Source organism: Dufourea novaeangliae, unplaced genomic scaffold (assembly GCF_001272555.1).
Source record: "Dufourea novaeangliae isolate 0120121106 unplaced genomic scaffold, ASM127255v1 scaffold60, whole genome shotgun sequence".
NCBI lineage: Eukaryota > Metazoa > Arthropoda > Insecta > Hymenoptera > Halictidae > Dufourea > Dufourea novaeangliae.
In genome coordinates, this window is record NW_015373935.1 from 528,254 (window position 1) to 549,385 (window position 21,132).

Genomic DNA, 21,132 nt, shown 5'->3' on the forward strand with positions numbered 1-21,132 from the left:
GAAAATATAGTAATTAAAAAATAGCTGGGGCATTTTATCGTAAACGACAATAAATTTAATTTTTCTGTCACTATTGTTTTTTCTTAAAATCAACAGTAATATAAAATTATTTAGTCAAGTATGAAGGTTGATAGATCTTATCTATAGGCAGATCAGTGAAAATATTCATAGCTTCTTGTGATTTGACCACCAGCTCTAGTAACATGGCTTCACCCCTGAATATACCGCATTTACGAGAACTTAACCCGTCGTGGTCGCCGCTTGTGACACCTTCCGTCACGTACGCGTAAGTAGTGTGCTCTACGTGTAGCGTGTTCATGACGTAACTGATTAAATTGCTATGGCGGAGAATTAGTTGAACGATTGGATTTATTTACTATTCTGCTCCGTCATTGTGTTAGGATAAACTTTTAGATTCGACCTATAAGAAAAAATCATGGATAGCAATAAAGATGAAGCAGAACGGTGCATGGAACTTGCGGAACGGTATCTTCGTGAAAAGAAGTACGAGGATGCTGAAAAGTTTATGCGTAAAGCATACAAACTTTATCCAACGAAGAAGGCAGAAGGTAAATGAATAGAAAGTCCACACGTCAGTAGTTTCGTTCATAGATCACATAATCGATTCTTTTTGCCCTGTCTCTTGTCTGTAACTAATCAGTGATTCTTTAACACGTTCAATTTAAAATGTATTCCTGTCGTATGCTCGAGGTACTTTCGGTGGAAGAGACATATGTATATAGTCTGTTTGTAGAATCGACCAAGCGCTAAAGTACTCGTGTTTTGGGCGTTGGGACAAAACAATTTAGAGAAATATGGAATGTGATGAGTGCTGAACTTTCCTCAGGGTCATGAGAATTGATTAATCTTTGTTTCAGTTAAATATTTCTCCATTTTAATTTAATGTCAATGACTACTTAAAGACAACGAAAACTGCACTGCTACAAATTAAAAATTTAAGTTATTCTCCTGATAAAGAAATTACCATTGATTAACCACATTAATTTTTTGAGAAGTTGAAACAGTATATATAAAATTCTGTATTATGAAGCATCAATGATATCCACATGTCAAAGGTTTAATTTATGACTATGATTACTGTTTATACCACGATAACAATATATTGACTTAGTATCCAGATGTGCACAGTTAATGGTTAGAGCAAGAGTCAGTAGAACCATGTAGAGAAGTGAAGACATTTATAAGCAATTGTTGGTGCTGGGCCATTTGAACTTTGCATACTTAATGAGGTGTTCATTCTATTCAAAATTAAATGACGATGGTCCTAGGCTTAAGATTCTTGGCTGGACCAAGCCTGCAAAATGAGCTTGTGTTTATGGTCGCAATGTGTTCATTATGTAATTATGTATATTGTTATTTCCAAGTATATGTATAATTATTGGAGTGTCAGTTTAATTAGAAGTGTTATTAACTTTTGAAGAGAACATTCTGATACGCATTTACAAATTCTTTTTAGAATAAACTTCTCCGATTAGTCAAAAGTGAAACTTTTTTTACATGTTTATCACTTTCACTGTTGAAACTGCATCCATATAGAAGTATGAAAGATAAAGATTGTTAGTTTTCGTCACGATATAGCGTGGTCGTAAAATTATTCGGATGCAAAAATAAACACTATCCGATCGTCGGAACAGCTGTTTAAGAGATAAATGGGGAAATAAGGAGCTCGAACGTCGTTCAGTGCTGTACAGTAGCAATTCAGATTCAAGGTATCTCTGACTTTTTTTTACTGTTGACACCAGTTTACGAAAAGTTAAAGTTCTTTTAAATATTCCAAATACTAAAATGAACTTACCGTTGCCCTGTTGGTGAATGAACTATAATTAGTCGACAATCTTTCTCGCTTTATTGCTTGGTGGCATTAATCGGTACCGCCCCTCGATATATTAATGTACGACCACGCTGTATCGTGGCGAGAGAACTATGCAGTTACCTTAATTTGCAAAGTCCATTGATCTAATTAATTTTCGTTCGCAGATGTATTAGCAAAAGTGGTAATGTTTTCGAAACAAAATCAAAAGTCTGAGTCTGAACCTACTGTTAGAAAACGTCAAACTGCACCTAAGGAAGCTTCACAGCCTCAAGTTTCTACAGAGTATACAAAGGAACAACTCGAATATGTTAAAAGGTACAAGAGTCGAATAAGTTTTACGATGTATTAGAGCAGAGCTATGCAATTTACCGTCTGTTTGAACAACTGACAGAAATTGTAAAGGGCGATTCTGCATGCCAGACTAAGATGAAAATCTAGAATAACGAAATTCTGTTAAATGTTTCGTTTCAAAGTTATTGATTGTCGAAAATTCGTTCGAAAAACGTTGTTTGATGCGACGGGTTATACTACGGTGAGTGCGTGTTGGTCAGCTGATTCACAGACTCGGTCGATGACCGTCAGTGCCATAGACACCAAAAAAGGAACCGTCTGGTGACATACGACCCCAGGCGATACTGCAATAATTTTTTCTAAAATTTTATAAAACACTACCTATAAGCTAAAATCCACAAGTATCTGTAAAAATTCCATACGACGAATTTTGATAAGCCATTTTGGATTTTAGCGAGTAGGCAGGTTTAATGTCGTGCAACAATTCGTCTTAAGTGTTTTATAAAATTAAAAAAAAAATTATTGTAGTATCGCCTGGCGTCGTATGTCACCACTTCGTTCACGAGGGTAAATGGGTTTTTCTAGATGGATACGACACTGTCTGCGCCCGTAACTGACCTAGTTACATGCGTTCAATCGGGTCAGACGATTTTCACTCATGTTTCCGACTATTAATAACTCGGAAACAAAGCCTTTAACGCGAATTTCGTTATTTTTGATCTTCATCTTAGTTGGTCATATAAATTAAACATTCAGGTATCTATTATCAAACACCCTGTATACATTATCCCCACCCATAATGCCCTATGACCTACGACATTCTTACCAAATTCTTTGTTTGAAACACTCGCGGATAACATTGAGTTTTTATGAGTAAAAATTGTCCAGTTCAATATTGTTTTTGAGTGATTTATATATAAGTCTGCAGACCAAGTATAACAAGTTTTCTGTAGAACATTATGTTACACTTATGGCCTTAAATGCTCATTATGTAAATGACAGTATGTGTAACATTGATTTTAATAACACAGAATATATAGTGTTCTAATATTTCTGTATAATTTCTGAAAAAATATTCAGACAACAGTCATTATATTAGTTTTTAAGTTAAATCGTTAGCATGAATTTAATTCGTTTGATTACAGGATTAAAAAATGCAAAGATTATTATGAAATTTTGGGTGTAAGCACAGATGCTACTGATAGTGATATCAAAAAGGCATATAAAAAGCTAGCGCTTCAGTTACATCCAGATAAAAACAAAGCACCAGGTGCTGCTGAAGCATTTAAAGGTAAATATTATTATTGATTAAACTATATTTAATAAACGTTGATATATATACGATATATATTTTCTCTATAGCTATTGGAAATGCTGTCGCTATTCTTACCGATGTGGAAAAGAGAAAACAGTATGACATGTATGGCCCTGAAGAAGATAGAATGCAAAATAGTCAAAGTCGTCAAAACCATGCACACTTTAACTACACAAGAGGATTTGAAAGTACTACCAAAATATACAGGATGTCCGTAATTGATAGTACAAACGGAAAAGTGATGATTTTACGTGAAATACTTAGTCGAAACTATAAAATAATATTTTCTCGTTACTCGATCTTGAAGACGAAATGAATCACAAAAAGGTTACCATGTTTCCGTTTGCACCACTAGTTACGGGAATCTTTATATTTATTCGATATTATAAATATTATATGCTAATCAGGTTTCTTACGATACAAAAACTTTTTTTGTAGCTGATATTACTGCAGAAGAATTGTTCAATATGTTCTTCGGCGGTGGGTTGCAACAACAGGACTTTTATATGAGGCGTGTTGATAGAAGATGGATGAGACAACAAGATGTACAAAGTCAGCACCCTCGTACTCAGGTATAAAAAGAGAGGAAATAATTGAAAATAACAATACATCCGTTTCAGCAATGGACGAGAAATACCAAGCAAAAATAAGTTATAATCAATTTTTCTGATTGGTTTTGTATTCCTTGTTCGTTGCTGATGTGGGTCTCACAAGTCAGAAAACACTCTGCATATAACTTTTGTTAAATATTATTTATATGGATTAATGTTACTAAATAATTATATTTTTCAGCAAGCAAATGGATATACCACATTCCTTCAGATGTTGCCTGTACTGTTATTAATATTATTAACTATGATGAGCAGTTTATTTATATCAGACCCTGTATATAGCTTGCATTCTAACGCGTAAGTGTCTTATAGTATACGCTAAATATTTATGACAGATAACGATGAATAAATTAGTTTTAATTAACACTGTTATGGGATGTTTCAATTTTACTGCTTATGTTTTCACTTTATTGGCTGTGATCTACGGTATATACTGAACGTTAAATGTAGCGAATGATTTGTGTGAGAGTGATTATATGCACATTTTAATTTGTGCGCAGAAAATATTCTGTACTGAGAACAACTCAAGGATTAAAGGTGCCATACTATGTCAAAGAAAACTTTCACACTGAATATCAAGGCAGCTTACGTAGACTAGAAATTTCGGTTGAAGAGGAATACTTGAATAATTTGAGACATGCCTGTTACAGAGAAAAAAGTTACAGTGAGTATATATGGTTTACTGTTTTTTTTTTTGTATACACTGTTCGATATGGCTAGAATAGTCGTAGTTTGACCGTGAGTGATGTGACAATAAAAGTATGTAGTAACTAACTAGCACATTTGTAAACATCATATATAAATGGTTTTTAATGTTTAGGGGAAACAATGTTATGGAAAGCAAGAAACTTCGGCGATCAAGATTTATTTGTGAAAGCTAAAAATATCGAAATGCCCTCATGTAAGAAGGTGCAGGGAATGCAAGGAGCATAGCGGCACTATGTAATTAAATAGAATTTTGTTGTAGATAGGTGTATATTGTATTTACACGTGTGTAGTTATTTTTGGATGAACTGAAGAAGACCATGCATAATATATTAAATAATATATTATGTTTCTTCGCATCCGAATTTGTAAATGATAACTATCTTGGTCCATCATGAACTTTCACGTGGACCGTTTAAGCTGTTTGTTCCATACTCAAATTGTAAATTATTTGATACAGGATTGACTGCAGTAGCGTGTATGGCGAATTTGAGCCCGAAATATAAATTATTAATATTAATTTTACCGAACTAACGTGTGACTTCAAGTTGATCAAACTGAAGGATATAATCTTACAATACAGAAACCATATGTTAATTTACCCATACTATTTAGCATCGTTTATGCTGTGTTATTGTTATGCAAGAAAGAAACAACCGAATGGTATAGTGGCGAACATGATTTTAAAGTATTTCCCGTAATTTATGAATGCCGGTAGAGTTTGAACGTTAAAGGATATATTAAATCTTGCCGTATTGTCTATGCCACTAATTATAATAGTATGCTCGCAAATTGAATTATCGATTGTTATGGATACGATCATTTGATCAGAAACCGTTGTGACATTGAAACCTCTTAAACATAAGGAGATTGTAGATGACGAGGAAGTCTAAGTAGACGCAACTCGGTGAAACCTAATCTTATTCGCATAAGAAAAATTATATAAACTACTGAGAAGGTGTATGTTAAGATTAATAATGGTAGGACAAAGGAATTATTGCATGCATTCTGTATCTTTTCTTAGGCTCACAAAGGAGAGAATTTTTCAATGTTCAATGAAATACAGTTTTTAAGGATTAAGTTGATCACGGTGATACATTTGATCTTATAAACTAGATTTGTTTCTCACGTAGGACACTATATGTGTGAGTCTCAGTATTAATGTTCTAGATTTATTATTAATGTAGAAAAAACTATTGTTACCTCAGTACGTCCTGATTCAAAGATATTTTTATCGAGTGCAATACATATAAAAACACCGTTACATTCCTTCTGTAATGCACGCGGCATTCGCAAAAAAAAATGCACGCGATGAACGAAGATTAATATTCCGTGACGCGATGCGTACACATCACAGTACGTGTGAAATTGAACGTGATGGAAGCGTGATTTAGATTGATTCATGAACTTTGGAAAAGCGATCATCGTTGAACTTTCCAACGAATTGATTTTACACGCCAAGGCGTACAACACACACTTTTATATGGATACAAAGCTGAACGTAAACCGAAAATTTCTAGATTATCAGCCCACCTTTGTTGTTTATAAATTACAATGTCACGTTTAAATAATACAAGTTACACGATCAATATACTCGATTTACGAAAACTCATTTTTTGTGTAACATTGCAAGTCTTTCAGTACCATTGTCATCTTCTTTAACTGAACCCACGGCGACTAATGCCCGAGATCGTAAATCCCAAAATATTTATATACGATACCGTCTTCGAAACCCACATATCAAATTTCTTTCATGTTTTGATTAGCCTGCATACATTTAACGGCACTTATTTATCGGAACCATTATGTGTGCATTGTATATGTCAATTTAATTAGCCTTGAAATAAAGAAATTTCGAAATCACAAGTTGTTTTTCAGACTCTTCACAATACTTTCAAAGTGCTTACTCTGACAGTGCTTTTAGCTCGAGGATCCTGACGATTAGGAACTCAGGAGAGTCATGAATGTACTGCAGTTTTTATGCATTTATAGTATTACGTATTGTGGACGTTTATTTTATGTAGAAGATGATAGACCTCTTAATAGAGTGAGATGATTTCTCTTTGATTCTAATGTCTGTATATTATCACAAAACAAATCCGTATCTATGCAAACGTTCTCAGTTTGCTCATGGAAATATAAAAATTAGAATATTTAACTATATAAGAATATTTACTCAACATTATTTTACTAGCCTATTAGTAGAGTTTCTCTGAAATATAATTACACATAATTAAAAAATCAGTAATATTAAGTTGAATATATTACATCCTTTTGTACAAACATTTTTGCGGATCACTGTATATGCATATTTCATCCGTGGACGATATATTTGCTTTCGTATACGACCAAGCACGAGGAAATAATAGTAGAATGTTTAAATTGAAAGACGATTATTAAACTGTTTGGGTCACCATTAAGCATGAATATTTCATTATCAACATTCAGAAATTCTGTCAACCCGTAGATCTGAATATCACCGAACATAGAAAAGAAAATACCAGTCAAATGTTTTTTACAAGAACCACCTTACTCATCGATATCATCAAAATCAGCACGTCAAGTGCGAACGATGTTGATCGTTAACTGCGAAAAAATGAACCGTCATCGTTTAAACCAAAGTTGTGTGATATTTCTTTATTCATTATAGCTAGAGGGTTAAGTATGCGTCTACGTATATGCATATATTGTACATATGTCACTTGTATCGATAACCATTCGCTCGTCATCGAAATTTTCCGTACCAGTGATAATATATAGAGTATATAACAGCTCTAGTTCTTACGTTTGCGGTCCAGTTCTGTCTAAGTACTCGAGTAGTGATTCATTTCACGATGTCGACGACAAGCTCACTGCACGTACTTCTGTTAATTTTCACCATGAGTCTTTCGGCGACATCACAGTGTTCAGCTGCATCTACTGAATCTAATCCCACCGTGATCAATAATAGGCCGATAATCGGTGAGTCGACTTTTAGCCTGGCCACAAAGGTGGCATAATAATTGTTTCTCGTATAATGTTACGATACGATTGTTTGATAGTATAGAAGACTGTCTTGTAACTGGTAGTTACTAACTACCAGATAGCGATCGGAATGATACCGAATCAATACTATCGATTCCAGCCTGCGAATTATGATATCTTATCGAATATGTAGGTATTAAACATAATTAATATCCGCTTGATACTTCTACAAAAGTATCGATACCGGTTTGATACCTTTCGAAATTATAGTTACCTATTTGATACTTCGTCAAAATGTTGATATCTTAATGGAAGGAGTTACGCTTTATTGATTAAACAAAAGAGATACAAAGTAAAATAAGAGTACTAACGTAAAGGCGGATATTCTATTTAGGTACATATGTATGTGAAAAAACTAAGAAGAAAATATGGAATCAAAATTCCGCCGTAACTCGCTTCGTTTTCAAGACAATTGAATTTAAATATTAACGGAGTACATAGAACAGAGTATACAGCTTGTACCAATTGCGTGGGTTCTCCTGATAACCAGTTGTGTACAAGTTTCGAACAAATTGCCAGCAATAAATGACAAAAGTTATCTAAAAAACCATAGCTATCTGTTTCTGCATTTAACTTGGGTTTCGCCGGCAACGCCATGAACACGAAAATTTGTTAAATTAACATACGAGTGATATACAAATATTTCTTCGTGTTCTCATTCTAATAACGATCAGTCCTCAAGTTTCTTTAATTTCGTATTCCAAAAGGTATTCTGACTCAAGAGGTATCTCCCTATGTAAACTCAAGATATGACAATCAATATCACAGCTACATCGCCGCGTCTTACGTTAAATTTCTCGAGGGTGCTGGCGCGAGAGTTGTGCCAATTTGGTGAGTGTACGACGCTGTTGTCTTTATGGACAACTTCTTGTTTTCATATCTTAATAATGCTGCTTCATTACAGATTTTTCATTTACCGAAATTGATATCAAATAAAATAAAGATCTCGTCGAACTTTCCGCGCAAGAAAATACATTATACTATCGTGCTGAATAACCTTCCGTTTACCCTGACTCATACTGTTTGTCTCGTATCTGTCGTGCGTTCAATGTACATATTAATTCCGAAACATTCCGTTTGGATCATCAACCCCTTCGCCTAAATCTTTAGAACGCATATAGAACAGTTGAAATCAATAGGAATAAGTAACTCATATATTCTTAATTCTTCTTACGTATGTGTTGAATGTAGGACAATTCCCAATTATGATCACTCAACCTCAGCCGTCATATTCTAGTTGTGATCCGTGCCATATTACGCACGGTACTTTGACAGCATGGTTTTCGAATTATATTGTAATTTTGAGTCACTTTCTCGCTTAAATTCTTTAAAACAAGACGTGGTATATTATAGGGAGGATTATTAAGAGTTTCGAGATAGTATAAGAGTAAAATTATCTATGTTTATCTATGAACGGGACTTTTGGTGTATGTACTCTCACGAGCAAACTCGGCTTCCATTAGTAAAAAAAATGACCTTCTACCATTTGATATCAGGAACTATTGAAATATATGCCAAATTAACATTCGGTTTAACATTTATTTCAGTGCTTGAAATAAATTTATCAATTGGTAAAAGGCCCTGCCCCGACAACACTTTTTCCCCTAACGGAAGTTTGCAGGTCAGTGTACCCAGTTGCTCAACAATCGTAAACATTTTAGTTGGGTTAATTGTGTAGTCTACCGATCGTTGACATATCGGTAAACGTAAAATGTGTGTGTGTGTGTGTGTGTGGGGGGGGGGGGGGGGTAAATTGAATATATGTATACTTGATCGTGTTCTTCCGCGCAGGATTGGGCAGAAGAGGTCGTATTATGAGGATATCATGAGTAAAGTAAACGGGTGAGTTAACGTGACAGTGGTTTTCCGCCATAAACAGGGTATTCCACTGGAGTTTATTTATTTTTCAATACTATCGACAGAGTCCTGTGGCCTGGCGGAAACGCAAATTTCGACGATAAAAATGGCTATCGCGACGCGGGATTCATGATATACAAGTAAGAAATTTGTAACGTCTTAAAGCTATTTTCATGGCCTATTTACGTGTAAGATTCAAATACTTTCCATTGAATCTGAAAAATTGTCGAATCTATAGAATTGCGAAAGAAATGTACAAACAGGGAACGTACTTTCCAATTATGGGCGTCTGCTTGGGATTCGAGTTGTTAACGTACGTCACCGCTAATTGCATAGAACACAGAATACCGTGCAACGCCACAAATCTACCCCTTTCCTTAAAATTTACTCGAGGTGAGAGTGCCGTATCTCTTTTTCGAGGTAACTATTGTCTCCCCTCCCACCCACTTTCTCAAGGTCACCGATGTTTCAGATTACCAAAACAGTACCATGTTTCGAAATGCACCGATCGACGTTATAGACACGCTAAAGTCTGAAAAAGTTACATTTAATGTCCATCATTACTGCGTCACCAAAAAAGTAAGTCTTAATTCATTTTTCCTTCTCTGAAAAAAAAAAAAGCAACGAAGTAGTCATTTCTACCGAGTTACTAAAGTATCTAAAGATATTTAGAGACATTAGAACACTCGATGCCCCGATAATTCAGATTCTTTTAAAAACTCCGCAGGTTTTGTAGGGGATCTTGACAAATGTATCGGGCAATGTTTCGTTTTTGCTGATATTCAGTTCTTCAGATACCACCCCTTAAGGGTTAATGTGTTTTCCTATTTTCTGGTATGTCTTGAAAACTATAGTAGGTATCAAAAAAACTGTTAGAATGAAAATGTAATGGCTTTTTATTTTCTATAAAACTGTGCAATAAGACTGTTAAACATTTGTTGTTTAAATAAATAAATAAGCAAATTTTTAACAATTCTGTTGCACAGTTTTATGGAGATTAAAAAGCCATTAAAATTATCATTATAACATTTTTATCGTATCTACTATAATTTTCAAGACATACCAAAAAATACGAAAACACACGTCAACCTTTAAACCTAAAAAAAATTATCCGATTCTTCTATAGAAGTCCACTACAAATCTTCAGAATTTAAAAAAGATCGAAATTTTTAGAGTACTCTGAAGTTTTCTCATTAGCGGAGCGAACTGTAGCGTTTTAACATTGTAGCAATTGCGAAAAGTTGGTGCGCTGAATCTGCTGAAAGTACTAGCTGTTAACAACGACGAGGGGGGACAGGGGTTCATTTCCGCGGTGGAGTCGACCAGTTTTCCGTTTTACGGGTTGCAGTTCCATCCGGAGAAGAATTTGTACGAATGGATCCTGGAACGTAATATACCGCACGGGGAGGACGCGGTGCAAATCGCTCAATATTTTGCCAATTTCTTCGTCAAAGAAGGTACAACAAATCTTCATTTGTTCTTACGCAGAGTGTTCCATTTAACGTGAGCACTTTAAATATTACACTTACTTTGGAGTTCCAGAAAAATTATTTTAACAAATGCTCAAAGTGATGTTCATCAACTTTGACACATTTTTACACTAATCCCTCTTATTATTTAAATCGGCTTCCTTATATACATTCGTGGATTTTTGGTACTCAAGATCAAATGAACGTCACACTACATTGGATTGGTCTTGACCTCAACTATTACCCCATGATGAAAAAAATATTAAGACTCACCTAAACAAAATTAACCCTTCCAACCAAATCGTATTGTCCGCTCACATTTCTTTGTATTTTCAAAAATAAGTAAGATATTGAAGGTGCTTACGTTAGGTGTGACACTTTGTGGAACCGACGTAAATCGTAATATCTAATCGAACGATGTCTCCTTACAGCGCGCAAGAACAAGAACGCATTTAATTCCATCAGCGACGAAGCTCGGAGCTTAATTTACAATTATCCGGTAACGTACACCGCGCAGAGGAACATTTTGTTTCAGCAGACTTACTTCTTCAAGAAGAATAGCACGGAGTTGAATTACATCTAGTGACTTGCCGCCAGCGTTGATTAGGCTGGCACGGTGATTCCAGCCGGCTTCGAGTCTCTATACGGCTATTTTTTAGGAATTTAATCACCGTGTTATACAGGGCTCACCTGTACTTGTATAGAACGACCTAACGTGTCTTTCTAACATTTGAAGCGTTGTCGCGAATAAAGAAATAATTGAATATATTACCAACCTTGTGATATTTCAACATTATCGTTTCGACTCTTTCCGAGTGTCACGCCAAGGTGCAGGTTAATAGTCCTCGCCAAGATATAGCGTGGTCGTGAAATCGGTCAAACAATCGCAAAAACAAGCGGTACGAAGCCTTTCCAGTGTACCACTTTTTCTCCTAGGTTTGTTCATGAGAGTACAATGTCAATTCAGATACTAAATATTTCTGACTTTAATTGTTCTCTTTTTTTTTATATCAATTCAATAATTTACGACAGCATTGTATAGTGGCAAGGACTATATCTGCATCCCCTGGGCGGTTGTATTTTGTAGGTATATGTTAATGTAATATATAAACATCAATATTTTGAACCATCCAAAGGTATGTACCCCTTAACATTTAGACTGCCGGCATTTTTTCTTACGAAACGTGGTCTTTATTGGCCAAAACTTGATGGACATTATTAACATATGCACTGCGCCGAATTTCGAATTTTGTTAATGTCCCAAATCGGGACACTTCTGGCAGCCTAAGGGTTAAACGGTACACAGGTGGGTCGTATTAATAAACATCGCTCAAGGTTGGTCCGAAGGAAAGTGGTTTCAAGCAGGATAGGGGGGGATTAACTACGTGGAACCTGGCCAGGTAAAATCTCTCACCTGCTGAATGCCAGGTGAAATGTCAGTCGATGCACCCACGTGATCCGCGGCGATTCGACCGGCCGAAGCCGTGTATGCACGGATAAGTATCTACGCTCTCGAGAAAACTGTCGTGCCACTTCGGGAAGCTGTGGTCCGCCGCGTTTATCGAGCCACCGAAGAGGGGGACCGATTAGATCGAGGGAATGTTTGATTGGGGGAACCGTTTGTCGCGAGCAAACACCGATATACACCGTTAGGTGTGAAACACGCGTTCATAGTGATTTCGAGTGTCATCGAAATCGGAGGATCACAGGTGTTCGATACACATCGATCGTCGTCGCTTGGATCTTCTCGGTTGGTACCGTCGCGTACGTGCTACGGACGAATCTACCATTCGGCGTGGTTCAACGAAAGGCGTTACTGTTTGTTTCGTAAGTAATCGAATCGTTCTATAAATTTAATAGTAAGTGAACGCTTTGAATGAACGAGATCTAGGTAAAAATTTGGCCGGTCACGATCTCAGTAGACAGACTGCAGACGGTTCTCAACGATTAGTCAATTTGTTGCCAGAATTACGTTGATGTTTCATCCGATGTAACACGTACCTGCGATACGCTTCTTGCATGCTTTAATTTTTAAATATTTTGCCACTGTTCTCTGAAAATCTTATACGAGCTTTGGATTAGGAAATGGATTTTTGTATTATTGTAGTTTTTTTTTTCGTGATAACAAAGTTGCAAACCAAGAAAAGAAATATAATATCTTGGGATTTACGACAACCTTGCTAACCGAGAATTTCATTTTTACAAGTTTTCAAAGGGAACGAATTGCGTCTTCGTGCAACTTTGTTAACGGCAATTACTCGTTTCGAACATTTGCGAAGAATTTCAAAAAAATTGAATATACCCATTAGCTTGCAACACTAGCACTAGCCGTAGGACGAAAAATAACTATGTAAATAGTTCCGCAAGAACAACCCCAACGGCCATTTTTTGCCACCCTCCAATGTCCACCTGTTTCTGGTATTTACACCTAACGCATGCAAGAAGGAGGTTAGGTCGCGTGAGAGCGGCAAAGCGCTGCACATAAATTCAACTTTGATCGTTCCACTTTCTGCGACCGGTGAACACCGTCTGGTGCCACGGCGTTTCACTCGGATTAAGGATGCATTTTGTTAACACGTTCAGAACAGCAGGAAAATTCACGAAACGCTCACTAACGTCAACGTTCATTATAACCGAATGGTTTGATTTTATCGTAGCGTTTATTCTAGTTAATACTATCTCTGCCAGACGACCATGGACAACCCGGAGCTCTGCGATCGGGACAGTTTGAGATACGACGAGGCTTGTCTGCGTCTGCGAAACGAGGACGAAAATCTGAACCTTTGGCTCTACTGGCTGTCGTCAGACTGCGCGGCGGTAAGTTGTCCAAGGAAATTTTTCTATTGTTTACGACATTTCCTTAACTTTCCGAGCGCATTTTATCCCACGAAAGACGGACCATCTGTGGAAGACGGAACCAGGTAATTTGTAATCCGCACCGAGATCTCGTATAACACGTTAACCCGTTGCCTTACGATTTTTTCGACGACTATAGTCTCCAGAATTACTTTATCGTCAATAATTTTCCAGGAACAAAATAAATTCTGTATTTATTGCAAGTGCGCAATAACTCGAAAAGGTAAATATTAATACTAGTAAAAGAGTATGTCTCTTCGATGTAAAGAAAAGGAGTAACACTCAGGTTTATTAAACCCTTTTTGTGTTCGTCAACACGAGTCTGACACGATGTTATAAGGGGTTAACTGCCACAGTGAAAAAGACCGTTCACGTGGACAGTATTACGGTACATTTGAATGTGGTAAATTGTCGCGCAATAAATTTTTCACGGTTCGAGCGCGTAATATTTCGAACACGCTTACCATGGACGACACTCGGTCCACGATGACGATCGTTGCAGAAGAATGTTTGTCACGTGACGCGTATTCTATTTATATACACACGATTCCGCGATGACGATCGCTATCGATGGACCTTCTGATGTACTTTTTTCAGTGTCCGTACACACGTACCAAGCGATTCGCGGCGAACTCGAATTCCAGCGTGACTATCGACACGCTCAGAACGTCGAGCTTGAGGGTATTGGACGCTGAGGAACCCAGCGAATATGTGTCTGTGAAAAACACTAGGTACTTATGCCTTCTAAATGAATAGAAAAGGCTTTCTAACATTCCCCACACTTCGTAATATCGTTGAACGGTGGTTGATCGTATTTCAGTGACGTGGTTTGCGAGCTGACCCCAAGTCTTGGGCAATACGGTGTGTACGAGCTGTCGGTGAAGAATGGAGGCTGTGACGTCAGTATCTTGAAAGGATCCGTGTATCCTTACACAGGCAAGATCTTGTTGAATTCTGTGTTAACGAAGTCTGTCGACTTGTTTTTCCTTTTGATCCAACAAGACCTTTGGCCAGATCTTCCAGGAACAATATCCTTATTCTTAATGCAAAGCAACAGGGATTGCTTGCCATGTCGAACTTTCTGTTATTCGTTTCTCATAAACAAACCCATGACAGTCGATAGTTGAAGGACACAATGCAGTGTTCAGACATCACGTGACATTAGAGCTGTTTAGTATTATATCTGCCCTTCCAGAACCAAGTTTCAAGTCCAGAACTAAGACTCTATCATGAATCCTTCGAAGGCAAAATATCGCCAGGCCATCCGTCCTCGACCCCACTCGAAATACGTTGACGCTAACAAACACTGTGGTCTGACGTGACCGTGATCCATTTCAGAACTCTTCGTCATTTTCGGTGTGCTGATAATCGTTCTGCTCGGCCTGTCCAGCGTGAAGACATTATGGCATTTGTGCCGCAGGAAGTGGGCAAAACGTCGAGTGGAGGAAGCGAACAAGCAGCCTGTGAAATGTCGCGTGAAAGCGATCGATACAGTTCGAGGGTACACCTTTTAAGTCTCTGTTTTGATTGTCTGTTACGTGAAATTATCTGGACTATTTAAATTTTATTCGGTAGTGACTCGGAGTAGCACTCAGAGGGTGAAAATATGTACAACCTGATGGTATTTTCATAAATTCAAATATTGCAGGGCGAGTACTCTGTTAATGATATTCGTTAATGGCGGATCGGGTGGTTACAAGATCTTGGGCCACGCGACTTGGAACGGCCTGCTGCTGGGTGATCTGGTTTTTCCGTGCTTCATATGGATCATGGGAGTGTGCATCCCCGTAGCCATGGCTGGGCAAATGAAGCGCGTGCCATCGAGGGTCACCATTTTGTATGGGATCGTCAAGGTTTGGTTGTGCTCTTTATTCAGAGTGTTTTTTTTTAACTCTTTTACAAACTTCAGTTCACACATTGATTGCTCAAATTTCTGCTATTGGAAAAATATGGTGATAAAAAACTCTCGTTAAAAGTTATGCTGTTAACAATATAAAGATTTACTTGTTGACCTGAACATCCCTTATTTGGATCATTATTCTGCTATTTACAAATTTGTAAATATTGCAGTTCAGACAGTGATGGTCTGTTGAACAAATCTTAAGTGTGTTCATTAATTGCAATCTTCAGGAGCTTCTGAGCAATTAAAAAAAATTCTAGAGTTCGATATATGAATTGATTTAGGGCACGATTCATATTCTCCAGTGACAGGAAATTAATGGCGCCTGTTACAAATTTTACTGGAAGGTCAACAGAAATTTTTGGACATTGAAAGTCTCTTAAAGTTACCATAGATATTTTACATTTCAAAGTAACCGTTCCTCATATTGCTCATTCTAAAACACAATCATTTTAAGTGGCAAGAAATTTTTATTTTGCAATTTTATCTGACCCACTTTTGCGTAATGTAAACAGATACGCGAATTTATAGTACCCATTTATCGGGATCTTTAATTAAATAATCGTGTGCTCTCTGCACTTGGATTATCAGATCTTCAATCGATTGATCGATGAACCTCTATACCTGTCATTATTACTCAATTAAATTTTTCTAGACAAAATACAGTTTCTCCATCGCAGGTGGAAATTAGTTATGATACACCTCAATATTCACAGGGTACACAAATTGTGCAAAGCTGTCTTATACCAACGTTGTCATACAACACGATGTAATCAAATTTTAGATTATATAAATAACAGAATTTTTTTAGTTAAATGTATAGAGGATATCCAAGAGAATGAATAATAAAAGTATTACTTCGGAGTTTCGTTTAACACAGTTTTTTAAACTTCTCATTTCTTCGTTTCGTTAACAGAGAAGCTTTCTCCTGTTCTTGATCGGAGTGTCGCTGAACACAGCGTACAGAGGACCTAATGTGGAAACCATCCGTATATTCGGTGTCCTTCAACGTTTCGGTATAACTTACTTCTTGGTCGCGGTGACATACCTCTGCTTGATGTCCAAGAGGCCAATGAAGACGCAAGTGAGTGCACGTCAGCAAACAATTAATAAAAATTCCATGAATATCTTCCAAACACGATATTTACCACTATTCTCAATAACATCTATCTATATACATTACAAGAACACTTCTGATCGAAACTCAAAATGAATCCGGATCGCCATGATCAATGTAGATATGATCAAATTTGTACTGCTGCACACATTACAATAGAATCACATTTATATTCCAGAAACACTGGGAACTCATAGGAAGACACACAGTTGAATGTAAATCACGAATTGACTTGTTTTTTTCAATTAAAAGGTTAAAGAATCATCTTCCTTGATCAGATAACGGTAAATTTTCTTCTTAGTCAGCCACGTTACGCGAGGTTCAAGACATCCTTGTGTTGCTTCCCCAATGGTGCGTGATGCTCGCTATCGTGGCCCTCCATTGTGTCTTAACATTCTGCCTGAATGTTCCCGGATGTCCCACGTATGTACGTATAATACGATGAACAATTGCTTGTCTTCTCACCAAGTCATTAAAGGCATGATCGTTAGCGGTTACCTCGGGCCTGGCGGTCTTCACGACGACGGGAAGTATTTTGACTGCGTCGGCGGGGCAGCTGGCTACATCGACAGGATAGTGCTCAAAGAACCTCATCTGCTTCGTTCGAGGACCGTCTATAAGGCTGGCCCGTACGATCCGGAAGGAATTTTAGGTACACGATTTTCTAGATACCTAAGCAATTCATTCGACGAATTCGCTGGATAACGAATCCATGTTTATTCCGAGTTCAAATTCCTCAGATGAAGTTCAGAAAGTTCACAAGAACTTTCTCTTCGAGCTCTATTAGTACAAACACTCGAAATAAGGTTCTCATACGCGCAGGATGCTCCTTTCGATACGGATCAGCTTTCGTCTGATTTCGACAACATTTTCTTCAATTCGAAGATATTTACGTGGAGGTAGTAAAATGCTTATCCTGTGGACCTTGTTTCGAGCGATCATTTTAGCGCCGTCGTTTTTGATGCACGTGAAAGTTACAAGTTTCTTCAGAAGGTTACAATCGAAACTTGTCTGGTTTGTCAAGGTACGCTGACGACAACGTTTCACGTGTTCCTGGGCCTGCACACAGGCATTATTATGATGACATACAAGGATTGGAAGGCGCGCGTGATCAGATGGCTCGCGTGGGCGGCTCTTTTCGGTTGCATCGGCTGCGCCCTCCACTTCACCAACGTGATACCGGTCAACAAGAGACTGTGGTGCGTGCTCGGTTGCCCAAAAAAGGCAACGAGGCTCACTGACGAGCAAACTCGGCTTCCACTAGGGAAAAAAGTAACGTAGGGAAATGGCCTCCTACCACTTGGTATTGGGAATTATTGGAATTCATGCCAAATTAACATTCAATTTAACATTAATATTAGTTGTTGAAATAAATTTATCAAATGGTGGGAGGCTCTCTCCCTTCGCCACTTTTTTCCCTAGTGGAATCCGAGTTTGCTCGTGAGGGTACACGGTCTCGATTGCGAAACCTGCCTGATTCGATACAATCCTCTGTTTCGCAGGTCCCTGTCGTTCGTGTTCGTCACGACGTCCTTCTCGCTCGCTTTGCTGACCGTGTGTTACTTGCTCGTGGACGTGGTCAAGGTGTGGAACGGCGGTCCTTTCCGAATTCCTGGTACGTAGCACTTTCGCGCGATTACGACGCGTAACGGGGGTTACGCAATCGTGGCGTGTTATAGCCAGATGATTGTCCCCCTTTTAAATGTGCCACACGTGAACAATCAGTTGCCCACGCATTGATATTTTAAATAGGAACATTAGTGTCTGATGGATATGTCTTGAAATGAGTTAGTCTTGATGGTTTTAGTGTAATACATACCGTGAGGGGCAAAAGTGTTTGGTAGTAGTTCTAGTGAGTTACTAGAACACGCGGCAGTAGTTGTAGAAAAAGAAACCAACCGAATGCTTTGATCAATTAAACTAATCGGGCTGTCGGCGCTTCTTCTCCTAATTCCAACAAAGCAGAGTAGTATTAATGTGCCCTTTACTCTTCCTAGGTATGAACGCGTTACTGTTGTACGTTGGCCACACGCTTTGCTTCAAACTTTTCCCCTTCCACTGGAGTATTGGCAACATGGAGAGTCGTGCGTTGCGTTTGCTGGAGACGATTTGGTGCGTCGGTCTGTGGACTGTCATCGCGTACGTAATGCACAGGAAACGAACGTACATCACTCTGTGAGACTGTGTCCGTTATAACTAGCAGATAATGTGTAGAATGGTTGAAAGAAAAAAAGCTCAAGGAATTTTCAAATATTTTGAGAATGGTAAACAGAAACTTGCCGTTTGAATGACCTATACAGCTGAATTTGAGAACCAGCCTGAAATTGAATGACTCGTGTTCTGGTCTGTTTGAATTAGCCTTAACAGTAAAAACTGTTGTAACAACTCAGATCAGTATGTAGTAAGATGATAGCGCAGGGCGAACATTAAAAATGGCAACAGTTGCTAGAGGACACAGTATATGCAAAGACTTGAATTGTTTACCTACTGAATGTCACCGCAACGGCTAATAATCGCGCGAAGATTATCGCTTACTTTCGAATAACAATCACGCGAATCGCAAGATATTAAACTATTCAACTGTTATCGTTCTATCGTTTATTTCACTTAAAGATAAGAGTTACGTAGCAATAATAATGGCGGCGCATTTCATCATGTGATGGACTTCCCATTGGTCCATACTTGGACAGGAGTGTCTATTTGCGATAAGATTGTAAATACTCTGTACCTTAAAATAACGATATATTTCGCTGGATTTCTTTCCTCCTTAAATTAATAGCACAGTAAACAAGCAAGTTTTATAACAGGCCGATCTTGAATATAGACAAACACTAATGCCGTATTACGTTCCCGCACATGTCACGTGACCTGAAACAGGGACAAATACATACATCCATTCGCGACGCACTTGATCCGAATGATTGAAGATCACCGGTTGCAACTTTACAAATAATTTATTTTACACAGCTTACATTAAACAGGCACAATGACAGATCGAAGGTAACGACAGTATCGATACAAACATACTTTCAGCCGGTTACTTCGCGTCGGTTTCACTTCCTCTCTAAACGGAACAAAAATGGTACACGAACGTCACAACGAGGCATTGACTCTACGTAAACAAACCGCTCGCACGCGACTCGGTTGAGACTCTCGACCGCGGATCGACGCGGCGGATGTCGATCGTCTCGCGACAAAAAGTAAGGAGAAGTAAAGGTGGATCTCGTCTCTTAGCAATGTGCACACACTGTGGGATTACGGAAGAAGAAAATAGAGTCCACCGTTACCGGAAATGAAGCCTCTTATCCATAGACATCTATAATTATTCTAGATTGCGCAGTGTCATGTCTCGCACGGTCAGACCATGTGCGCTCTGCACATTCTATGGCAATTAATGGTACTAATCCGCGGCGACGTTAGACCCCTGAAAAATGTAGAGTACCTTTCAGATATATGTGACATTGACGAAATGTAAAAAAACAAAATAATGATGGAGAAATTATTTATTTACGTAATAATTTTGGTAACTACATAATTTCTCCATTGTTATTGTTTTTTACATTTCATCAATATGACTTATATCTGAAGAATCATATTCATTCTTCAAGTGTATGACGTCCACACGGATTAGTACCATTAATCGTTGCATGGTGTGCAGGGCACATAGGGTCTAAATAGAGGTGGGCATGTCACCGCACGCTCTATAAAATTTACACAAGTCTATGGTTTGATGACTTCATTTCCGGCAACGGTGATGAAGACGGAGAAGGAGAGGCGAACGGATGGACATCTATGAGGGTAGCGTGGAAGATTGACGAGGAGGATGTCCGTGGAAAAGATCGACGGGAGGCGCGCTACGTCGAATGGCCGTCGTATGATCGCTTGCTACGGATCGTTGTTGTAAACAAAATAGAAAATAAGAGGAAAAAAAGAAGAAGGAGAAAACACACTAACAATGCCATGATTCCAAAGGAGGTACCCGTCTTTGCTCAGTAATCAGTTGCGTCGGGACCTGAAAAATCAGAGAAACGAATGTTAGTGCCTGTTCCACGAATGTACAAGGTTCATTCGAAGATGGTTTCAAAATACTGTGACGATTCTTTTTCTCGAAATTGCTCTTATATGGTTTGGACGCGGAAGAATCGACTTGGAG

The 21,132-nt window shown here is 38.0% G+C and overlaps 3 protein-coding genes across 3 annotated transcripts; all 3 read left to right on the forward strand.

Annotated features, from left to right (window-relative positions):
• Positions 1-350: 350 nt before the first annotated feature.
• Positions 351-4,984, forward strand: LOC107185312 (dnaJ homolog subfamily B member 12). The gene is made up of 8 exons (XM_015572971.1): positions 351-569; positions 1,999-2,149; positions 3,271-3,416; positions 3,488-3,628; positions 3,879-4,012; positions 4,233-4,348; positions 4,552-4,715; positions 4,872-4,984. Exons 1-8 carry the CDS (start codon positions 437-439, stop codon positions 4,982-4,984), a joined length of 1,098 nt encoding a protein of 365 aa, XP_015428457.1. The 5' UTR covers positions 351-436.
• Positions 4,985-7,494: 2,510 nt separating this feature from the next.
• On the forward strand, positions 7,495-11,846 carry LOC107185309 (gamma-glutamyl hydrolase-like). Its single transcript, XM_015572969.1, has 8 exons — positions 7,495-7,717; positions 8,488-8,611; positions 9,572-9,622; positions 9,703-9,777; positions 9,876-10,030; positions 10,110-10,216; positions 10,866-11,094; positions 11,538-11,846. The coding sequence occupies exons 1-8, from the start codon at positions 7,591-7,593 to the stop codon at positions 11,687-11,689; spliced, it is 1,020 nt and encodes a 339-aa protein (XP_015428455.1). The 5' UTR covers positions 7,495-7,590; the 3' UTR covers positions 11,690-11,846.
• Positions 11,847-12,734: 888 nt separating this feature from the next.
• Positions 12,735-20,910, forward strand: LOC107185348 (heparan-alpha-glucosaminide N-acetyltransferase-like). Its single transcript, XM_015573013.1, has 12 exons — positions 12,735-12,933; positions 13,776-13,923; positions 14,560-14,693; positions 14,783-14,898; positions 15,301-15,463; positions 15,611-15,815; positions 16,779-16,946; positions 17,281-17,402; positions 17,471-17,631; positions 18,004-18,178; positions 18,482-18,594; positions 18,977-20,910. The coding sequence occupies exons 2-12, from the start codon at positions 13,801-13,803 to the stop codon at positions 19,156-19,158; spliced, it is 1,662 nt and encodes a 553-aa protein (XP_015428499.1). The 5' UTR covers positions 12,735-12,933; positions 13,776-13,800; the 3' UTR covers positions 19,159-20,910.
• Positions 20,911-21,132: the final 222 nt, after the last annotated feature.